Source organism: Cannabis sativa, chromosome 5 (genome assembly GCF_029168945.1).
Source record: "Cannabis sativa cultivar Pink pepper isolate KNU-18-1 chromosome 5, ASM2916894v1, whole genome shotgun sequence".
Taxonomy (NCBI): Eukaryota; Viridiplantae; Streptophyta; class Magnoliopsida; order Rosales; family Cannabaceae; genus Cannabis; species Cannabis sativa.
In genome coordinates this window covers 40871208-40894673 of record NC_083605.1, presented here as the reverse complement: position 1 = coordinate 40894673, position 23466 = coordinate 40871208, and the positions used below count along the sequence as shown (strand labels likewise).

The window sequence follows — 23466 nt, the reverse complement described above, 5'->3', positions numbered from 1 at the left end:
GAGTTATTCAGGTTAGATTTCGGGGACGAAATCCTTTTAAGGGGGGGATAGTTGTAAAGCCCGCTTAGTTAATTTGGAAATTATCAGTTAATTATGATTAATTATGAAATTATTTATAGCTATTTAAATAATTTATTACTGTTATTTATGGAATTCAGAAATGCATGGTTATGTTATTCAGTAGTTTTCATATTTTGCATTTCCGGTGCCCGGTATTTTGGAACTCGGCGTTTGGCTCAGTAGAAATCACAATTTAGTATGTTAGTAGTTTGGGGACGGGTTTTAGACATTGGGAATGTCGGGATTGGCCGGGAATTTAGAATTTCCCAAAAATACCCCCTTTAGTATGATTTATGTGATTTTATGGTGGAGGGGCAAAATGGTCTTTTTGCCCCATTAGTGTTTTGTCTTTTAATGACTTTTTATTTGAAAAGTAAATGTTTATTTTTAGTATTATTTGGCTGAATAAAATGGGATTATGTGGCCTTTATTTCATTTTTTCCCAAACTTAGAAAAAAATTACAATTTCTCAAAGAAAACACTCTCGTTTTTCTCTCTCATTTTCAGCCAAGCTTTGGGCAGCAAGGAGCTGATTTCTCCATTGTTATTTGCTTGTGAATTCATCCCTCTTTAAGGTTCATTTCAAGCTAGGTTAGCTCTTGTAACTTCTCTTTAATTTCTTGAGATTTTGATGAAAAAGTTGAGTAAATGCATGATTATTTGAGTATGTTGTTGCTGTGTTTAATTGTTGTTTACAGAAGCTTGATTAGGTTTTAATTGAATGCATTATATAGTTTTTAATGCATGCTAGTTGTGTTGTTCAAAGTTTGGAATTTTTAAGCTTTAAAATGTGATTTTGAAGAAAATGAGGAAATTGGTTGCTGTGTTTGTGGTGATTGTTTTCTATTGTTTGCAGAGGCTTATTTATGCTTGTTTAAGTAGATTCTAGCTTGTTTGAATGCATGTTTGTGGGATTTGCTCAACTTTGAGTTTAGAACTCAAAGCTTGAGCTTTAATGGCAATTTGTGTATCTGTGATTTCTGGGTTAGTTTGATGCCTTGGATATGTTCTTTGGGGTATTTAGAGCAGGTCTGGAAGGTTTGGTATAGATTGGGTTTGATTTGGTTGAATTAGGAATTTTTGAAAAATTCCTGCGAGGAACCGGAATTCCGGTTGTGCAACCGGAATTCCGGATGAGGGTCCAGTAATTCCCAGAACCGGAATTCCTGTTGGGCAACTGGTCTACCGGTTGGGGAATTTTCAGAACCCGCGTTTTTCCTCGTTTTTATGTTTTAAGGGGTATTGCCATGCTTTTTATCGATAGGGAAACTTTTAGTTCCTAGTTTAAGTCCCCGGGAAGTGATTTAGCGTGTCACTTATAGCGTTGTGATTTTTATGGTTTAGGAGCCAGTAATCCGCCACTCAGCTAAAGTTCCAGTCAGGTTGACCGGCACACCTGAATTCGGAATCCAGGTAAGATTAGTATAACAGTATGCATATGTAGATTACATGTTTAGCGTGCATGTAGGAAGCCTATTAGATTACATTAGTTATGTATATTGGCTTCGAACCATCCAACCCTGTCACGTCGGTACAGGCTGGAGTATGACCGGTTCGACCGATCAGGCTGACATTTGGTTGGTGGTTCCGTGCTATTGACCTATCCCGTCGGTACAGGCTGGAGTATGACCAGCAGCCGGAGTATGACCGGTTTGACCGATCAGGAGGATACTTGTCAATAGTACCGTCCCTGTGAACGTTCAAAACTCAGTACCATGTTGGACATGGCAGTAGTGGCTCAGTACCATGTTGGACATGGCAGTAGCGGGACTCAGTATCGTGTTGGACACGGCAGTTAGAATTATGTATGAGTATTATTATGCGTCGACTCACAGTTTACGTTTATGTGTAGGTAAAGGCAAGGCTAAAGCTGATGGGCCGTGAGCGAGCTTGTGAAGATTGTACATGTCGGGGCGGTTAGGCCTGGAGCGTACGATCCTCGGGACAGCAAGGCTGATTTTTGTAACTGGTCGTTAGACGACCTTTATTTTATGTAACAGTTAAACAGTTAAAACTTTTTGTAAATAATTTTATAATCGGGATCCCGAGTCTTTTGTAATATTGTTTATAAGTTTAATTAAAAAGCAAAATTTTAATTAATCACGTTTTTCCATAAACCTCGTTGATTAGCAACGAGCTGCACAATATGTTTAAAAATCACGTAATACGCCTATGTTAGTTAGGGTGTTACATAATAGTACGAACCGGGGTTTACAAATTAACCCAGCTTAACAGCTCGCTAGTAAAGAACTACTGGAACGTGGAACATCTGCGACCCTACTACCAGTAGACTGATGCTGTAATCTCTATTAATGATGTAATATTTTGAACTTCAATTATTAATAAAGTTGAATCATTTTTCAAGTAATTACAAAGTTTTATTCTTAAAATTACTTGAGGGGCATATATATGTGTGTATGATTAACCGGAATTCATCTGGAGATACATGATATATTGCAAACCCACTCCACTTTAAAAAATTTAAATTTTTAAAGTTTTTTTAGATAATTGATTAAAGAACCTTTTGTTGGAATATATTTTACCAGGACCTAGATTTAGTAAGAAGTATGTTTTTAACATCCTAAACATGAACTTCTAAAACGATATAAAATAAACACATAAAAGGTATGAAAAACCTTACATTGGTTCCAGCAAAATTAAATGACTCCTTTTGTTGTTGGGTTTCGTGCCCTAAATAAAACCCATTACAATCTAATTAGTTATCAATCTAAGAAATTTGAAGTGATTTATGTTTGCATGAATTTTTTATGCTTATGGTTTAATATTTTTTAATAAATGAACAAAATCAGTTAAGTCCAAAACATATACTTATTCACAATTACAGTATTGTCAACATAGTGGAATGTAATTGTGATTATATGATTCAAAAGACTAACTCTCTGTTTCATCAGTGTTTTGGATTTACACAGATGTGATAATCAACGATGATGTGTACTTACACTTGGAGTAAGTGTTATGTTCTTTCCAGGACATTGGTAAAGTATACTAGTTTCGAATGTATGGAGTATACATTGGACTGGACCGATATTGAACTTAGTCAAGATATTATAAACTTACTGTTGTATCTTTCCAAGTCAATATCACTAGTTGATCTTAGATTAAAAGAATCTAAATTCTGATATGCTTAGGCTCAACTCAGGAGTGCTATTCATGTTCTTTGATTTATTAGTTAAGCCTACTTTTGGCTCAGGGTGATACGTATATTTTGGGAACATGATAGTATGATTGAGTGGGAGCGCTGAACATAAATATGGAATCTATAGCTTCTACTGGTGTATAGAAGTCAAGTGATGATTCCCTTCGAGCTTAGCTAAATAGAACTAAATGGATGAGCTCTTGTTTCAGTGACTATTTCTTAGATCACTAAAACATCATTTACAGGTAGCTAAGTGTTTTAAGGGGCCAAATACATTGAGGGGTGAAAACGGTAAATTTATCCCATCTCGATGTAAATCATCTATATAGAGGATCTTTGATTACATTAAGATTATAACAATGGTTAAATGAGATAGCATATCTATATCGTGGAACATATAGAATGCTCTATATAAGTCTGAGAGTGCAATTCCAAGTTCTAATAGTGGATTCAACAAGGAATTAATAAGTTAGGAATTTACTTAGTAAATTCGGTTCGCTTATGGGAAGCTCAGCATTATAGATCCATGGTCCCCATTCTAGTTGAGACCATACTACTTGTAAGACTCAATAATTGATTTATGATTAATCAATTATAATTCTAAAGTTAAACTTTGTCTAATTTGTGAATTTACACCAAGCAGGGGTGAAATTGTAAAGAAAAGAGATTCTAGGTTTATTTATTAATTAAGAGACTCTATATGTCTAATTAATAATTATATTAAATGACAATATTATTTAATAATCTATTTTAGTTATTAAATAATTAGTTTTGGCATTTAAATGGTTAGAATTGGAAAATTGGCGTTTTTGAGAAAATAGAAATAAAAATGGTGAAAACTGCAAAAACCAAGTGAGGCCCATTAACACCTATGGCCGGCCACTTGATTGAGTTTTTCCAATTAATATTTTCATTATTTTAATGCCAAATAATTACTAACCTAAACCTAGTAGCTGCCTATAAATAGAAAGTGATGGTTCAGTCAAAATAACAAGTTTTTTAAAGAGTTTGTCAGTAATTCAAAAGATTGCCTTTCTGAAAACTGACCCTTCCACTTTCTCTTTATAGCCGACCCTACCTCTCTCTCTTTTCTTCTTCATATTTTCGAACCCTCTAGTGATAGTGTAGTGCCCACACACAGGAAGTGGTACCTCAATCATAGATTGGAAGACTGTGAAGGATCACATTCAAAGAGAAGGACATTCGGGCTCAGATCTTGATAATACTCTGTGACAGAAAGGATACAAGGGTTAGAGATCTGAGTGGAAGGAGACATATTATTCCGCTGCAACCAATGTAAGGTTTTCTTAACTTTATATGTGTTTAATTATCGTTTTAGAAAGTTCATATTTAGGATGTTAAACAACATACTTGTGAGTAGATCTAAGATTGTGGTAAAATAAATTCCAACATCCTTTTGCTCAGATCTCTAACCCTTGTATCCTTTCTGTAGCAGAGTATCACAAAGATCTGAGCCTGAAGCTCCTTCTTGTTGTTTGGATTCTTCACAGTCTTACACACTATGATTGATGACTTACTTGATATGTGTGGGCATGCACTCAATCCCTAAGGCTTGAAATTGTTTGTGAAGAGAGGCTATAGTAGTTCAAAATTATGAGAAGAAGAAGAAGGAAGAGGTCTCATGAACCTAGAGAGAAAACTAGGTTCTTAGCTTAAGAGGCATTAGTTGGATAATGAGACCATAACCTTCCTTTTATACTAATTTCCACTAGGGTTAGGGTTGAATTATTTGGAATAAAAAATTGATAAAAATAGAGTAAAATAACCATCTAGTGGCCGCCCACATAGTGGGTCCTACACTAGTTTAGTTTTTGCCATTTTTTCTCAACTATTTTATCTATCTTTCACAAATACCACCTTTTGTATTTTCAACCCTATAAATCCCAAAACTATTTATTTAATAATAAAATAATTATCAAATAAAATTTTCATTTATAATATTTATTAATTAGAGTCCATAAAGTCTCTTAATTTATAAATTAACCCTAAAATACTATTTCTTCACAATCAAGCCATATCTTAGTGAAAAATTCATAAACTAGAAATAGTCTAATTTTAGAATTATAATTGATTAACTAAAATCAATTAACGGAGTCTTACAAACAGTTTGTCTCAACTAGTATGGGGACCATGGGCCTATATAACCGAGCTTCCAATAAGCAGATCTAGAATTTACCAAGTAAATCAACTATAGAACTTAGAATTGCACTCTCAGTTATATAGAACGCTCTATATATTCCAAAATATAGATACACTATTAATTATCAATTGTTATAATCCCAATAATCAATGATCCTCTATAGATGATCTACATTGCATAGGGATTAATTTACCGTTACACCCTTCAATGTATTTTATCATTAAAACACTTAGCCACAAATAAATAAAATTTCAGTGAACTAATATGTAAAGCCCGCTTAGTTAATTTGGAAATTAGCAGTTATTTATGTTAATCAGGAAATTATTTATAGCTATTTAAATAATTTATCATTAATTTTTATGGAATTCAGATATGCATAATTATGTCATCAGCAGTTTTTATATTTCGCATTTCCGGTGTCCGGTATTTTGGAACTCGGCGTTTGGCTCAGTAGAAATCACAACTTAGTATGTTAGTATTTTGGGGACGGGTTTTAGACATTGGGAATGTCGGGAATGGCCGGGAATTTAGAATGTCCCAAAAATACCCCTTTAGTATGATTTATGTGATTTTATGGTGGAGGGGCAAAATGGTCTTTTTGCCCCATTAGTGTTTTGTCTTATGTGATTTATTAAATGGGAAAAATAAATGTTTATTTTTATTATGTTGGCTGAAATAAATGATTTATATGACTTATATTCCTCTTTTCTCAAGCTTTTTACACTTAGTCATTTTTTAAAAGAAATTTCAAAAAAACATTCAAAGCTCTCTCTTTCTCCCTCTTTCGGCTGAGACTTGGGCTGCTAGGGCTGGGAATTTTCTGCCTAAAACTTGTGATTTTCTCCTCCTCTAAGTGTAATTCAAGTCAAGGTTTGATCCCTTACAGTTTCCTTTGTGTTTTCTTGATTTTTAAGTGAAAATAGTTGAGTAAATGCATGTGAATTTGAGAGATGTTACTGCTGTGTTTTTGTTGTTGATTTATGAGGATTAAAGCATGATTATTGTTGTTGATTGAGCTATGTTGAAAGCATGTAGGTTAGATTGTTAAGCTTGTAGTTTTTATGTGAAAAAGTATGAATTTTGGAAGGAAAATGTTGTGATTATGTTCTGTGTTGTTGCTGTTGTTCTTGTTAGTTTGCAGAGTTTATATTATGCTTAGTTATGTTGAATTAAGCTAGTTTGATTGCTTGTTTAGGTGGTTTGCTCAAGCTTGAGTTTGGAACTCAAAGCTTGAGCTCCAATGGCAAAATTTGTGTATGTGGTTTCTGGGTAGGTTTGATGCCTTGGAATTGTTATTTGGGGCATATAGAACAGGTCTGGAAAGTTTGGGACCAATTGGGTTTAAATTGGTCAAGATATGTGATTTTTGGTTGCTTTGCGAGAACCGGAATTCGGTTGAGCATCCGGAATTCGGATGGGGTTCGAATTTTCCCGAGCCGGAATTCGGTTGGGCAACCGGTCTGCCGGTTGGGGATTTTTCAGAACCCTAGTTTTCCTCGTTTTTGGGTTTTTAGGGGTATTGCCATGCTTTTTATCGATAGGGAAACTTTTAGTTTCAAGTTTTAGTCCCCGGGAAGTGATTTAGCGTGTCACTTATAGCGTTGTGATTTTTATGCTTTAGGAGCCGATGTAATCCGTAGTTCGGCTTCGGTTCCGGTCGGGTTGACGGCACACACTGAAATCGTAATCCAGGTAAGATTAGTATAACAGTATGCATATGTAGATTACATGTTTAGCGTGCATGTAGGAAGCCTGTTAGATTGCATTAGAAATGTATTAAGGCTTCGAACCACCCAACCACTGTCACGTCGGTACGAGTGGAGTATGACCGGCGGCGGAGTATGGCCGGTTCGACCGATCAGTGCCGACCTTTGGTTGGTGGTTCGGTGCTATTGACCTATCCGTCGGTACGGTGGAGTATGACCGGCGGCGGAGTATGACCGGTTCGACCGATCAGGAGGATACTTGTCAATAGTACCGTCCCTTGAACGTTCAAAACTCAGTACCATGTTGGACATGGCAGTAGTGCTCAGTACCATGTTGGACATGGCAGTAGCGGGACTCAGTATCGTGTTGGACACGGCAGTCAGTTTTATGTATGATATTATTATGCTCTTCTTACTGAGTCTGTCGACTCACAGTTTACGTTCATGTGTAGGTAAAGGCAAGGCAGTTGCTGATGGACCGTGAGCGAGCTTATGGGATTGTACATGTCGGGGCGGTTAGGCCTGGAGCGTACGATCCTCGGGACAGCAGGGCTGAGATTTTTGTAACGGTCGTTAGATGACCTTATTTTGATGTAAAAGTTGAATAGTAAAAGCGTTTGTAAACATTTTTATAAATCGGGATCCCGAGACTTTTTGGTAAAATGGTTTATAAGTTTAATGAAAAAGCAAAATTTTAATTAATCACGTTTTTCCATAAACCTCGTTGATTAGCAACGAGCTGCACAGTACGTTTAAAAATCACGTAATACGCCTAAATTAGTTAGGGTGTTACATAATATAATCACTGAAATGAGTACTCAACAATTTATCTCTGTTTAGCCAAGCTCGAAAGAAATCATTGTTTCACTTCTATGTCTGGATAGAAGTTATAGATTCCATATCTATGATTAGCCCTCCCACTCAATTGTACTATCATGTTCCCTAAATGTACGTATCACCCAGACCAAAAGGTAGGCTTAACTAACAAAATAAAGAACACAAACAACACTCTTGAGATCAAACCTAACCATGTTAGGATTAAGATCATTTGATCTAGGATCAACTAGGTGATATTGAATTGAATAGATATTACGGTGAATTTATCATATCTAATCCAAGTTCAATATTGATCCCTTCCAATGCATACTCCATGCATCCAACCCAAGCTTTACTTTAACCAGTGCCTTGGAAAAGACATAGCACTTATCCTAGGTGCAAGTAAACTATGTTGTAGATTATCATATCAGTTAAACCCTGTGTACTGATAACTCTAGGAATACATTTATTCACATAATCTCTATTACTTTCCACTGTGCTAACGACACAATAAACAAGACTATCAATGTGATAAGGATTTGGATGAATTTATAAATCAGATAAACATATAAATGATCATATGAACCAAATAACATACTAAATAAGTAATGAAAATAATTCTGTTTCTTTATTGATAACTGAATAGAAAAGATTACATTGAAATAGAATTTTATTTAGGGCACAAAGCCCAACAAACTCTCACTTGCACTAACATAAAACAATTAGTACATTTCAATTAATTGTAAATTCAGTCTGTGCTTTTCAAATGTAGTTCCAGCCAAAACTTTGGTGAATGGATCAGCTAAGTTGTCTTGAGTGTCCACTTTTTCTACCAGTACATCCCCTCTTGCCACATATTCTCTGATGATGTGATATAATCTCTCTATGTGTTTGCTTCTCTTGTGGCTTCGAGGCTCTTTACTGTTGACAATGGCTCTAGTGTTATCACAAAGTAAAACCAGTGGTTTTTTGATTCCAGGAACAACACCAAGTCCTGTGAAGAACTTTCAAAGCTAGACAAGTTCCTTAGCAGCCTCTGCGGCAGCTATGTATTCGGCCTCCATGGTAGAGTCTGACATTGCGGTTTGTTTAGCACTTTTCCAAACAACTGCTCCACCCCCAAGAGTAAACCCCATCCCAGATGTAGAATTTCTGTCATCAAGATAAGCCTAAAAATCTAAATCGGTATAACCTATGGGATTCAAAGCACCACCCTTGTAGACTAACACGTATTGCCTTATACTTTTCAAGTACTTCAAAATATGCTTAATTGCATTCCAATGTTCCTCTCCTGGATTTGTCTGATACAAGCTCACAATTCCTACTGCATAACAAATGTCAGGTCTAGTGCATAACATTCCATACATTAGACTCCCAATTGCTGAAGCATAAGGAAGCCTTCTCATGATGAGAACACTAAGGCTAAAGATACAAGTAAAGTTCTAGTTGGTTCGGTGATGAGGGCGCGAGCGAAGAGATTCAAAGAAGAACTCAACAAATTAGTCAACAGAGTTTTAAAATAAGAGGAGACCGCAGTCAACACTGAAGGAGAACAAAGATTTATGCTTCTCATCAAAGTAGACTCAATTTAGACCTAAATTGAGCTTATCACGTTTTTCAAAGCATTTGGCAGCTTTCCCTTTTAATTTTGTTTCCTTTATTTTGTCTTTGTTTTATTTAGAAAATTGTCTTTCTTTTAGTGTCCTTTTTTCTAGGTTGTAAGTTGGCTATATAAAGCCTTGTAAACACTTTGAAAAATTAGAATATTTTGAAATAAAATTTTGAGAGGTTTTCTTCTTGAGTTCTTGAGAGAACTATTCAAACTTATCAAGGAGTATTCCTTGTGGCGATCAACCTGACTTATCAAACGAATTTCCATCACTATTTGTGGCATCTTCCGTCATACTAAGGTTGATGGTTAACTAAGCATTGGGTCGCGGTTCCACATCCGAATTTCAAGAATTCTTAGAGGCTACCATAATTGGTATCAAGTTTCATCACAACTATTGGTGTGGTTCATATCATTTGGTATTAGAGCTTAGGATCATCGGGTTTGGCCTATCTATCTTTTATGTTTTTTTTTCAATTCATGTTCTATAATCTTGTTTAACTTGTGTTCTATTTTCCTATCAATTCGTGTTTCATCTCTTCTATTTTTCTTTGTGAAATCCAAAAATTGTTAGAACCACATTCTGAGAATTTTCTTGTGTCAAACATTGTGTCTTTGCTTAAAAAGAAAACTCCAATTGGTTATTGCTGGATTCTAGTTTCCCTATTTGTGTCACAAATCTGTTTCCTTATTTTTGTTTCTCATTGGTTTCCCAAAATTGTTTCATAAAGCTTGTCTACTTGGTTTCCTTTTTTTTTTTCTGTGTCATTAGCAAGTAAAAATTTTTTCAATTTCTTTAAAAAAAAAGGAAAGGAAACCGAGCAAAAAAAAAAAAAAAAAAAAGAATCTGGAAACCTCTCGTCATTTTTTTTTTGGTATTTTCTTCGTCTCCATAGTCTAGAGGCTTGTTTGCCAAAACCCCACACAAGTGTTCCAAAAATCATCATTTACTTTTTTTTTCAGTTTTTATCGGTGTTCGTTTGGTTTGTCTGGTTTGAATTTCTGCTTGAATCCTCCCTTGAACTGTTTGATTAACGTTTAAAGATGTCAAAGAAAAATATGAGTGGAAAAAAGGCAGAGTTGTGAGCTTTGTTGAGGGTATAAGCCATCAAATTTGAGTGAAAACACGAGTGAATTGAGTGAAATTATTATTTTTTTTAGTGAAACACATGAGGGAGTGTGGTGAGGTCTCTCTTTATCTATTCTAACTTATTTTTGCAAAATTCAATCATGTCAAAAGATCCAGAAGAAAATATTGGTAATGAAAGTACACCACCTACGGTTTCAAATTTACAACTTCAAGCTTTGATGGGGGAGATGACGAGGATGATGCGAGAGGAGTGTGAACAAATACATGCAAGGCTAGATAGAGTAGAAGAGGGAACCCAAAGGAGGCAGCGGAGGAATAGGGTTCACCAAAGGGATGATAATGAATTAGATGGGGATGGGATAATTTCTGATGAAGAGTTTGATGGGATACCAGTAGGTAACCATAGGAGGTATGGTTGGGATAGAGAAGCTAGGAACTAGGTAGATAATTATTTGGGAAATATAAAGATGAAAATTCCCTCTTTTCAAGGGAAGAGTGATCTTGAAGCATACTTGGAGTGGGAGAAGAAGATGGAATTGGTATTTGATTGTCACAACTATTCTAAAACGAAAAAGGTAAAACTTGCTGCCATGGAATCTACTGACCATGCTATTGTTTGGTGGGATCAGTTGTGCATCAATAGGAGGAGGAATGGAGAACGAGATATTGACTCTTGGGAGGCTATGAAGAGGGTAATGAGGTGGCATTTTGTACCATCTCACTATTATCGAGACTTGTACCTCAAGTTGCAAGGTCTTCATCAAGGCTACAAGAGTGTTGATGAGTATTATAAGGAGATGGAGATGGCTATGATTAGAGCCAATGTGGAAGAGGATCGGGAGGCAACAATGGCAAGGTTTTTGAATGGATTGAATCGAGAGATTGCTAATATCATTGAACTACACCATTATGTGCAATTGGAAGATTTGGTGCACATGGCAATCAAAGTTGAAAGACAACTTAAGAAGGGTAGTTTGAGCTCAAAGCCAAGGCCAAGTCCACACAATCCAAATACAACACCTTGGATGTCAAACTTCCCAAAGAAAGAGGATCAACCTAGTTCATCCTCTGCACCCAAACCAGCCACCGCAACTACAACACCTCAAGGAAAAATAGCCCCTCTTTCATCTAGTTCTAGTGAGATAAAGTGTTTCAAATGTCAAGGGCGAAGACACATAGCTAGCCAATGTCCAAATAAGAGAGTTATGGTGATTTGGGAAAATGGTGAAGTAGATTCTGAAGATGAAGAAGAGCTTGCTGATATGCCACAATTGGAAGATGCTTCTATAGAAGATGAAGAGTATGGGCCAGAATACGGTGACATGCTTGCACTAGTCACTAGACGAGCATTGAACTCGCTAGCAAAAGAAGAGGAAGAAGAGGTACAGCGTGAGAAGATTTTTCATACTCGTTGTCATGTGAAAGACAAGGTATGTAATGTGATCATTGATGGGGGTAGCTGTACTAATGTTGCTAGTTCATTCATGGTTGAGAAGTTTGGACTTCCAACGCTTAAACATCCACGTCCTTACAAGTTGCAATGGTTGAATGATAGTGGTGAAGTGAGAGTTACCAAACAAGTTTTGGTATCTTTCTGAATTAGCAAATATGAGGATGAGGTATTGTGCGATGTGGTCCCAATGCAAGCTGGACACCTTCTTCTAAGAAGGCCTTGGCAATTTGATCGATGAGTCCAACATGACGGATTCACCAACAAGTACTCATTCATGTTCCGTTAGCGAAAAACCACTCTAGCTCCTTTGTCACCAAAGCAAGTCCATGAAGACCAAGTGAGATTAAAAAATTTGAGTGATAAAAAGAACTTGAGTGAGCAAAAGAATGAGAAAAAAGAGAGCCAAAAGAGAAAACAATCGAAGCAAGAGAGAGAGAGAAAAGAAAGAGAAGAGTTCTATCGATGAGAAAAAAAATAGAGAGAAAACGAAATAATTTGTATGCAAAAAAAAGTGAGATCACGGGAGCTTGGCGTACAAAACAACCAATGCTTTTGCTCGTTTATACGGAGGCTCTTTTAAACACTAACCAACTTGATTCTTCGCTGCCTAGTGTTGTTGTTTCTATTTTGTAGGAATTTGAGGATGTGTTTCCCGAGGAGGTACCACATGGTGTGCCACCTATTCGAGGAATAGAACATCAAATTGATTTTATTCTAGGTACTTCAATCCCAAACCGCCCAGGATATAGAACTAATCCTGATAAAACCAAAGAAATACAACGGCAAGTTGAAAGATTGATGATCAAAGGTGTGAGAGAAAGCATGAGCCCTTGTGCTGTTCCAGTAATTCTCGTTCCTAAGAAGGATGGAACATGAAGGATGTGTGTTGACTATCGAGCCATCAACAATATAACGGTAAAATATCGACATCCCATTCCTCGTTTAGATGATATGTTAGATGAGTTGCATGGTTCTTGTGTGTTTTCTAAGATTGATCTTTAGAGTGGGTATCATCAAATACGTATGAAAGAAGGAGATGAGTGGAAAACTGCATTTAAAACTGTACATGGATTGTATGAATGGTTAGTCATGCCTTTTGGACTAACTAATGCACCTAGTACTTTCATGCGATTAATGAATCATGTTTTGCGTGCTTTCATTGGAAAATATGTTGTTGTGTATTTTGATGATATTCTAATTTATTGTAAAAGTTTGCATGATCATGCTTCACATTTGCAATCAATTTTGGATGTGCTTCGAAGACAAAAACTATACGCTAACCTTAGTAAATGTACTTTTTGTACCGATAAGATTGGTTTCCTAGGATTTGTTGTGAGTGCTACAGGTATTGCGGTTGACGAAGAAAAGATAAAATCCATCAAAGAATTGCCAACCCCCTCAACTATAGGTCATGTTTGAAGTTTTCATGGCCTTGCTAGTTTTTATAGGAGGTTTGTGAAGAATTTCAGCACCATCGCAGCACCGCTTACAGAAGTTATCAAAAAGAATGTTGCTTTTGAATGGGGTGAAGCACAAGAGGAGGCATTTCAACTGCTTAAACACAAGCTTACTCACGCCCCAATACTTTCTTTACCTAATTTTTCTAACACATTTGAAATTGAATGTGATGCTTCTGGTATAGGTATTGGCACTGTTCTTATGCAGGAAGGGAGACCCCTTGCATACTTTAGTCAAAAGCTAGGTGGGGCTGCACTTAATTACCCCAACTATGATAAAGAGTTGTATGCCTTGGTGCGAGCTTTAAAAACACGGCAACAATATTTGTGGCCTAAAGACTTTGTGATTCACACAGATCATGAATCCCTTAAACATTTGAAGGGGGAAACACAAGCTCAACAGGAGACATGCACGATGGTTGAGTACATTGAAACATTTCCATATGTCATTCGGTATAAACAAGGTAAGGAGAATGTGGTTGCTGATGCCCTTTCTCGCAGGTATGCCTTAATATCTACTCTTGATGCTAAATTACTTGGTTTTGAACATATTAAGAAAAATTTATCCCAATGACCATGATTTTGGGGAGATTTATGGAGCTTGTGAAAAATCTGGTGAAGGTAAGTTTTATAGGCATGAGGGTTTCTTGTTTAGGGAGCATAGGTTGTGTGTGCCTAATTGTTCTTTATAAGATTTATTAGTCCGGGAATCCCATGGAGGAGGGCTTATGGGACATTTCGAATTTGCTAAAACCTTAGTTATATTACAAGAACACTTCTTTTGGCCCCACATAAAAAGAGATGTTGAGAGAATTTATGGTAGATGTGTCACTTGTAAGCAAGCTAAATCGAGGGTTCAACCAAATGGTCTTTACACACCCCTACCTATTCCTAGTTCACCATGGGTTGATATCTCAATGGATTTTGTGTTGGGTTTACATAGGAGTAAACGTGGGACGGACTCAATTTTTGTGGTGGTAGACAGATTTTCTAAGATGGCTTATTTTAGGAAAATTTACTTCTAAGTACATTAATTGTAATTTAATTTTAAAAATATGGTAGGTCCATTATAATTCTAAACTATACCGTTTAAACATACGGTTTTTAAATTAATTAATTTTCATTTTGATGACGTCAGCCCATCATATCCATCCTTCCAGGACGTCAACCAATCTCCAAAAAAATCAAGCTCCACGTATTTTGTTAGCTTTTTTCAAATTTGTAGTTAGTTATTTTTGTGTGCAATGGTTTATAATCATATTTTTTTTGTTTAAAATAGGAGTGAGTAGAGTGTTTATAGGGGTAAATATAAGTCATTTCTATCATTTCTTATTTTCACATTTTTAGTTTTTTGTCTTTTTCTTATTCTTCTCCTTTTTTCTTTGGTTATTTCAGGCATACATGATGATAGGTTGTGCTTGAAACTAAAACATAAATTATTGTTCCAATATACAAAAAATAAACTAATAAGTTTATTGGCGTAAATTATTATGTTTGATTGCAGTTTACTCTGTATTGAAAAAAATGTTGTTCCAACAAAAAGAAATTAGTAGGTTTATTGACATATATAATGGTAGGCTATATGAAATGAAATGAATTGTTGTTCCAATATACAAAAAGAAAAATAAAAGTTTATTTCAATATGCCAAAATAAACTAATAGATTTATTAGTATATACGATGATAAGCTATACGAAAAGGATGTTATGTAAACAAATAATGAAATTTTGTTTCAATATGCCAAAATAAACTAATAAGTTTATTTCGGATATATGTCAAATAAACTGATTAGCAATACATTTCATGTGAGCAGGACATTTCATCATATTCAAATCTTTGACAAGTGCATAGATTGTTATCCAGGTTTACTATGTAAGACATGTTACAGTCATGTATTTTGTATACAAACAGATTCAATATCTCGAGCTAAAAAAAATAAACTAATTAGTTCGTTATTTTATAGGCACACATTGTGTTTGAAATAAAAAATAAATTGTTGTTCCAATATACGAAAAATAGACTAATAGGTTTATTGGCGTATATTTGATTATAGTTTACTGTGTATTGAAAAAAAATAAAATGTTGTTCCAACAAATAGAATCTAGTAAATTTATTGATATATATAAGGAAGGCTATATGAAATGAAATGAATTGTTATTCCAATATACAAAAAGAAAAATGAAAATTTATTTAAATATGCTAAAATAAACTAATAAATTTATTAGCATATACAATGATAGACTATACGAAAAGGCTACTATGTATACAAAGAATGAAAATTTGTTTCAATATGTCAAAACAAACTAATAAGTTTATTTGACAGATATGACTCTAGGCGTGTATGCCAAATAAACTTATGAGCAAGGCATTTCATGTGTGTACTTTGTATACAACCGCATTTGATGTGTCAACCTAAAAAAATAGACTAATTAGTTTATTATTTTATAGGCACACATTGTGTTTGAAACAAAAAATAAATTGTTGTTCCAATATACACAAAAAATAGACTAATAGGTTTCTTGGCTTACATCATTATGTTTGATTATAGTTTACTCTGTATTGAGAAAAAAATAAAATGTTGTTCCAACAAACAATAACTAGTAGGTTTATTAACATATATAATGGTAGACTATATGAAATCAAATGAAATGTTGTTCTAATATACAAAAAGAAAAATGAAATTTGTTTTAGTATGCCAAATAAACTAATGGAAGGTTATATGAAATGGTTATCTGAAATGTTGATTACAGGCTACTCTATTAAAAAATAAAAATATATTTTTTTTCAATACACCGAAATAAACTAATAGGTTTATTAATATATATGATGATAGGCTATATGAAAAGGCTATTATTATGTAAATACGAACCTTATAGTTTATTTTTGTCAGTTTATTATGGTAGTGATGTTGGTAGGCTATAGGATGGTAGGTTCATGTTTGAAGCTTTTAGTCGTGGGGTTATTATTTGAAGTGATAAGAAGAATGATAGAGATGAAGCATCGATGATGATAATGAAGATTTTGTAATTATTGACCACAATGGGAAACGTAAAGTTGCATTTTGTTTCATATTTTTGATTACCTTGCTGTGTCGAATGTTTGGTTAATTTGTCGCTTCGTGGTCGAAGTTGTAATTTCCGGTTTACGATTGAAGCTTTTTATCAGTTTTTATGGAGTTTTTCTGATGAAGTTTTGGATCAACTTTTTTAAAGTGTTGATTGAATTGTTCTTTTATCCAGCATTGATTTCGTCTCAAATTTTTCAGGTATTGTCAGTAGTTTGTGGTACGATTTTAGTTATGAACTCATGATCGATCTTATGTTGTTTATGGATGAAGCTTTTTTTTAATCATTAATGGAGTTTTTTTGGTGAAAAATAGTTTTCGATTTGTGATTTATTATTTTACAAGAAGTAAATTTATAAATTTTCATTTTAGTTGGTGTTTCATGTACTGATGCAACGTCTTGCTATTGTAATTATTGGAGAAGATAGTATGTTCTTGGTGCGAAGTGGCTGATTTGTATTTTTGATTACGGTAAGTAATATTTTTTTATATACGGTATATATTTCTTACGTGTCACGTTATATAATTCTATTTAATTGATGGAAGTTATTTATGTTATTAAAATATATATTACGTATATATATAAAAATTTCCCCTTATTTTATCCCATGTCATAAAACTGATGATGCTTCTAATGTTGCAGATTTGTTTTTTAGGGAGATTGTGAGATTACATGGTATGCCTAGAACCATTGTATCTGATAGGGATGCTAAGTTCTTAAGTTACTTTGGGAAAATATTATGGGGAAAACTTGGGACAAAACGTTTGTTTTCTACTACTTGTCATCCTCAAACCGATGGTCAAACAGAAGTAGTTAATAGAACTTTATCCACTTTATTGAGGGCTATCATAAGTAAAAATATTAAGACTAGGGAGGATTGTTGACCACATGTTGAATTTGCTTATAATCGTTCTATGCATTTTGCTACTAAATTTTCACCATTTGAAATTTTTTATGGTTTTAATCCTTGGACTACTTTAGATCTATCACCTTTACCTGTTTTTGAGCATTTGAATTTAGATGGCAAAAAGAAAGCAGAATTTGTGAAGCAAATCCATGAGAGGGCACGACTCAACATAGAAAGAAGGACCAATCAATACATAAAGTAAGCTAACAAGGGTCATCACAAGCAGGTTTTTCAGCCCAGTGATTGGGTATGGTTACACATGAGGAAAGAACGATTCCCAGCCCAAAGACGTTCCAAATTTCTACCTTGAGGAGATGGTCCGTTTCAAGTGCTTGAAAGGATCAATGATAATGCCTATCGACTCGGTTTACCTGGAGAATATAATGTTAGTGCTACTTTTAATGTTTTTGATTTGAGCCCTTTTGATGCAAGTGAAGATTTGAAGACAAATCCTTTTCAAGAGGGGGGGAATGATGAGAACACTAAGGCTAAAGATATAAGTAAAGTTCCAGTTGCCTCAGTGATGAGGGCGCGAGCCAAGAGATTCAAAGAAGAACTTAACAACTTAGTCAACAGAGTTTTAAAACAAGAGGAGACCGTAGTCAACACTGAAGAAGAACAAAGATTTGTGCTTCTCATCAAAGTAGACTCAATTTAGACCCAAAGAGTTTATCACGTTTTTCAAGGCATTTGGCAGCTTTCCTTTTTAATGTTGTTTCCTCTATTTTTTCTTTGTTTTATTCGGAAAATTTTGTCTTTCTTTTAGTTTCCTTTTTTCTTGGTTGTAAGTGTTGGGTTTTATGCCCTAAATTAAACTCCATTTCAATGTAATCTATTTAATTCAACATCAATAAAGAAACAGAAGTATTTTTCATTCATTTGTGTACGTTTTGGTTCACTTAATCAATTGCTTGTATATTTGATTTATAAATTCATCTTAAACCCTTTTCACATACTTGATCCTGTTTATTGTGTTGTCATCACTTTGGAAAGTAAACATGACTATGTGAATAAAGTTTCTTAGATTTATCAGACACAGGGTTTTACTGATATGATAATCTACAACAAGAGTTTACTTGCATTTGGAGAAATGCTATGTTCTTTCCAGAACATTGGTTAAAGTAAAGCTCAGGTTGGATGCATGGAATATGCATCGGAAGGGACCGATATTGAACTTTGACTTAGATTTATTAAATTTACCATAAAATCTATTCAAGTCAATATCGCCTAGTTGATCCTAGATCAAATGTTCTTAATCCTGTTATGATTAGGCTCAATCTTGAAAGGCTATTCGTGTTCTTTGATTTGTTAGTTAAGCCTACTTTTAGGTCAGGGTGATACGTACATTTTGGGAACACGGTAGTGCAATTGAGTGGGAGCGCTAACATAAAGATGGAATCTATAGCTTCTATCTGGCGAATAGTAAGCAAAGGATGATCTCCTTCGAGCTTGACCAAACGAACATAAATGGTGGAGTACTCATTTCACATAAGCTGAAATATCATTTATACGGGGTCAAGTGTTTTAAGGATAAAATACATAGTAGGGTGTAACGGTATTCTAATCCCTTTACAGTGTAGATCATTCATATAGAGGATCATTGATCAAATTAGGATTATAAAAATGGATAACTAATGATGTGTCTATATGGTGGAACATATAGAGCATTCTATGTACTGAGAGTGCAATTCTAAGTTCTATTCGTGGATTCAACGAAGAATTAATAAGTTAGTGAATTTTAGTGATAAATTCTTGATCTACTTATTGGAAGCTCGGTTATATAGACCCATGGTCCCCACACTAGTTGAGATAATATTGCTTGTAAGACTCATGTAATTGGTTTTGATTAATCAATTATAATTCTCAAATTAGACTATGTCTATTTGTGAAATTTTCACTAAGTAAGGGCGAAATTGTAAAGAAAGAGTTATTAGGGGCATATTTGTTAATTATGATAATTTGTATGGTTCAATTAATAAATATGATAAATGACAATATTATTTAATAATTATTTATAGTTATTAAATAGTTAGAATTGGCATTTAAATGGTTGAATTAGAAAAGTGGCGTTTTTAAGAAAATCAGATATAAAAGTGATAAAATTGCAAAATTGCAAAAAGTGAGGTCCAAATCTAATAAGCCATGGCCGGCCACTTTTAGCTATTATCCTCTGATATTTTCATTATTTTAATGCCAAATAATTCAAACCTAACCCTAGTGGAATGCTATAAATAGATGGTGAAGGCTTTAGGAAAATTACATTTTTCATTCAGAAAAACCCGAGCCTCTCTCTCTACCTTTGGCCGCCACTCTCTCTCTCTCTCTTCTTCCTTAATATTTCGAAACCCCTTAGTGATTAGAGTAGTGCCCACACACAGCAAGCAATACCTCAATCATAGTGAGGAAGATCGTGAAGAAAGATTTTCAGCATAAAGAGTTTCAGCATCAAAGATTCAGAGAAAGAGATCCAGGTTCAGATCTTGATAATACTCTGCGACAGAAAGGATACAAGGGTTAGAGATCTGAACGGAAGGAGTCATTTAATTCCGCTGCACCCAATGTAAGGTTTCCTAAACTTTATATGTGTTTATTTCATCATTTTCAAAAGTTCATATTTAGGGTGTTAATCAACATACTTGTGAGTAGATCTAAGAACCTGGTAAAATAATTTCCAACAATTGGCCTCAGAGCCATGGTAATTGATTTGCTTGCAAGAAATTTGGACTTTAAAACGATTGTTTGATGTTTTGGATGGTATCATGTTGTATTGAGTGTTATTTGATGATTGATTGATGTTTGTGAATTTTTGTGAAAAATAATTGAATATCTGTTTCTGGAATTATTTTTATTGGATAGTATGAAAAAAAATTAAGCAAGTTACTTTTTTACAGAACTCAATTTCGATTTAATTTGAATTAGTTATGAATTTTTGAAGTTTCGAAAAAATCAGGGTTGAGCAGCAGGGCTCCTGCGCGCGCGGATTTCATGCAAATCCCTATGCCGCCGAGGTTCGTCGCCCAAATCACTCAAGCACACGCGCGGACGGGTAGGCACAGCATCCCGTCCGTACAGCTTGCAATTTTTTCGTTTTTCTTCATTTTTTCATGCTTTTTCATGGATTTAACTTCCGATTTTTTGTGTAGTTCTGTATTTATACATTTACTATTCCCGATTAAATTCTAATTATTATAATTAATTTAATTAATATTTTTTAAAATTAATTAATGATATTTGTGTAATTTGAATTTGAAAAATAGTAAATATCTATCTTTTTTTGCTTAATTATCTATCTTATTTTTAAATTTGATTATATCTTATCTTATTTTTAAATTTAAGGTCAGACTTTAAATTTTTTAAATTAATTTTTTTAAAAATAATTTGACCTTATTTAAATTTTTTTTTTTTTGATAAATCAGGACATTATATTGCACAAACATTATTTACAAACTAAAGGCAACCAAATCGGGCCCAATCAATCTATACATCACATCTTATCTACATTATAGTTCCTTCAACCATTTTTTATCTACTTCTTTAGTCTTCTTGGGTATGAACACAACAATACGGGTTTTGATATTCCATTTTGTCTCCTCAGTAACCCGGTTAGAGGATAATGATTCCCCTTGCCAAGTTATGTTGTTCCTCAGCTTCCAAACACTATAAACCAGTCCAACAATTGCAGCAGTGTATACCTTCTTGCGGAATCTCGAAATCTTTGCCCTTGCAATCCACCTAAGTAAAGTAGCAAGATTCAAAGACACCACATTCCAAGACAGCCACTGTTTTATATCTTGCAACCATTTCACAGCCACATCACATTCAAAAAATAGGTGTTGCACCGTTTCAGTTTGCTCATTACACAGGCAGCATAGTTCACTAACTTGTAATCCATGCTTAAGCAGTCTCTCTTTTGTTTTCAATCTATTTAACATGGCTAACCATAAGATAACACTATGTTTGGGGATATTCAATCTATTCCATACCTCATTGCACCATTTCTGTTTAGTTCCAGGAGGAGAAAAGAGTACATAACCTGCTGCAATTGTGTATTGCCTCTGCTGGAATGCTGCTGTATCACACTTCAGCTTCAACTGTTCTTTGATGGCTACCAGCTTTTTCCAATACCAGCTGGCATGGATAGAGGCTGTGTAGTTCCACCAATCTTGATCCTTAAGGTATACACTATGTATCCACCTTTGCCATAGGCTGTCCCGCTTGTTAGATATGGCCCAAATGTATTTACAAGTAGCTGCTTTATTCCATTCTTCTATCTTTATGATTCCCAAACCACCTGCTTTTTTTGGTTGACATATGTTTTCCCAAGCTACAGCCCCAGGACCATTGAACATTGCTTGGCCCTTCCACAAAAAAGCCCTACACACAGTTTCTATTGCTCTTACAACTTTTTTTGGCAACACCATCATCTGACTCCAATATGCCTGAATTGCTATTAATACCGAGTTAATTAGAGTAATCCGACCTGCAAATAAGAGATTTCTTGAACTCCAACTCTTAATTCTAGCCGTCATTTTTTCAACCAACAGTTCACATTCCTTACCTGAAATCTTCCCAGAGCAAATAGGTATCCCCAAATAAGTAAATGGCAGAACTTGTCTAGAGAAACCCGATGCTTTAATCAATGTCTTCACACTTCCTTCATTCATGTTACTGCAATAAATTGCAGTTTTGCTAGCATTCGGTTGAAGCCCAAAAGTGAAAGAAAACAGCTTAAGAGCTTGAAGCATATAAGTGATGCTCTGTGTATCTCCATGACAAAAGAGAAGTACATCATCTGCAAAAGCCAAATGATTCAATTGAAGTGAGGCACATCTATCATGAAATATGAAGTCCTTTTTCTCATCTATCTTCTTCATAAGTCTAGATAAGTATTCCATTCAAATGATTAAATTTAAAATAAGATAACTATAATCATGTAATTTTAAATAGATGTAAGATATTTTGCTAACTTTTAAATTTTGTTATTTTATTTATTTAAATTACATTTAAAATCTGAAAAAGATATTCATTTATCTTTTTTAATTTTTTATTTATAAAATAACATTAAATTTTTAAAAGTAGTTAGCAAATTTTGAAATGATATTTAGGTTGGTTGAAACCTAATTTTTCAAAAATTGTAGGTTTAATTTTTAATATTTTATTAAATTTCGAAATTTTTCAATATTTTTTAAAAATTTTCGAAAATAAATTATTTATTTATTTAATTAATTATTTTTTTCGAAATTATTTATTTAAAATTAAATAAATCCTACAACCAACTATCCAGCTAACCTTGTTGCAGGAGTATGTGTTTTAGCTTGTTTGTAAGTTTTCAAAACCTATTATTGCTTGATTGCAAATAGCCATGGTTAACTTATTGCCAGATCTTATGATCTGATGGCTCTCTTGGTCAAGTAAATAATTTGTAACAGGTATATTTACAATCTTCTTTCATTTGTGTATGACCTAGCAACATGATAGAACCCATCCAAAGTGTGCCTGTGTGAGCCTATGTGTTTAATTTCATTATAGATGCATATAGGTTGTTGTTGCTAAATAAAATGTCATAGTTCTTGATAGATTTTATTTAGGCCCATTTAGTTTTTTGGCCTATTCAATTAATAACAGTTGTTCATCTTAAGGTTAAATTCCTCTCTTTTGGGCCTTATGTGAGAGTTGGGAGCCATAGAAGTGGGTACGACATACTGAACCCAGCACCCCCTCACATGACCACCCCAATTGTGAAGGCCCATTTGCCTGATTTGAATAACTGTACTAGGTTAATTAAATTAGTTTAACCTAATAAAATTGATTAGCAAAATAATTAATTTCATTTATTTTTGAAATTAATTTAAGAAAACCATAGTTTAAAGAATTTTATATTCTAAGCTAAACTATATGTATTTTCTTGTATTTAATTAAATAAAGAATTATAACCATCTAGATTCTTTCTGAAGCTTAATTTAAATTTTTCATTAAATATTCCTAT

The 23466-nt window shown here is 34.2% G+C and overlaps 2 protein-coding genes across 2 annotated transcripts; one reads left to right on the top strand and one right to left on the bottom strand.

Moving 5' to 3' along the window:
* The first annotated feature begins 10739 nt into the window (after positions 1-10739).
* LOC115717549 (uncharacterized) lies at positions 10740-12928 on the top strand. Its single transcript, XM_061116457.1, has 3 exons — positions 10740-10995; positions 11089-12185; positions 12686-12928. Exons 1-3 carry the CDS (start codon positions 10740-10742, stop codon positions 12926-12928), a joined length of 1596 nt encoding a protein of 531 aa, XP_060972440.1.
* Positions 12929-20980: 8052 nt separating this feature from the next.
* Positions 20981-22354, bottom strand: LOC133038335 (uncharacterized). Its single transcript, XM_061116456.1, has one exon. It carries the CDS (start codon positions 22352-22354, stop codon positions 20981-20983), a length of 1374 nt encoding a protein of 457 aa, XP_060972439.1.
* Between the last annotated feature and the right edge of the window lie 1112 nt (positions 22355-23466).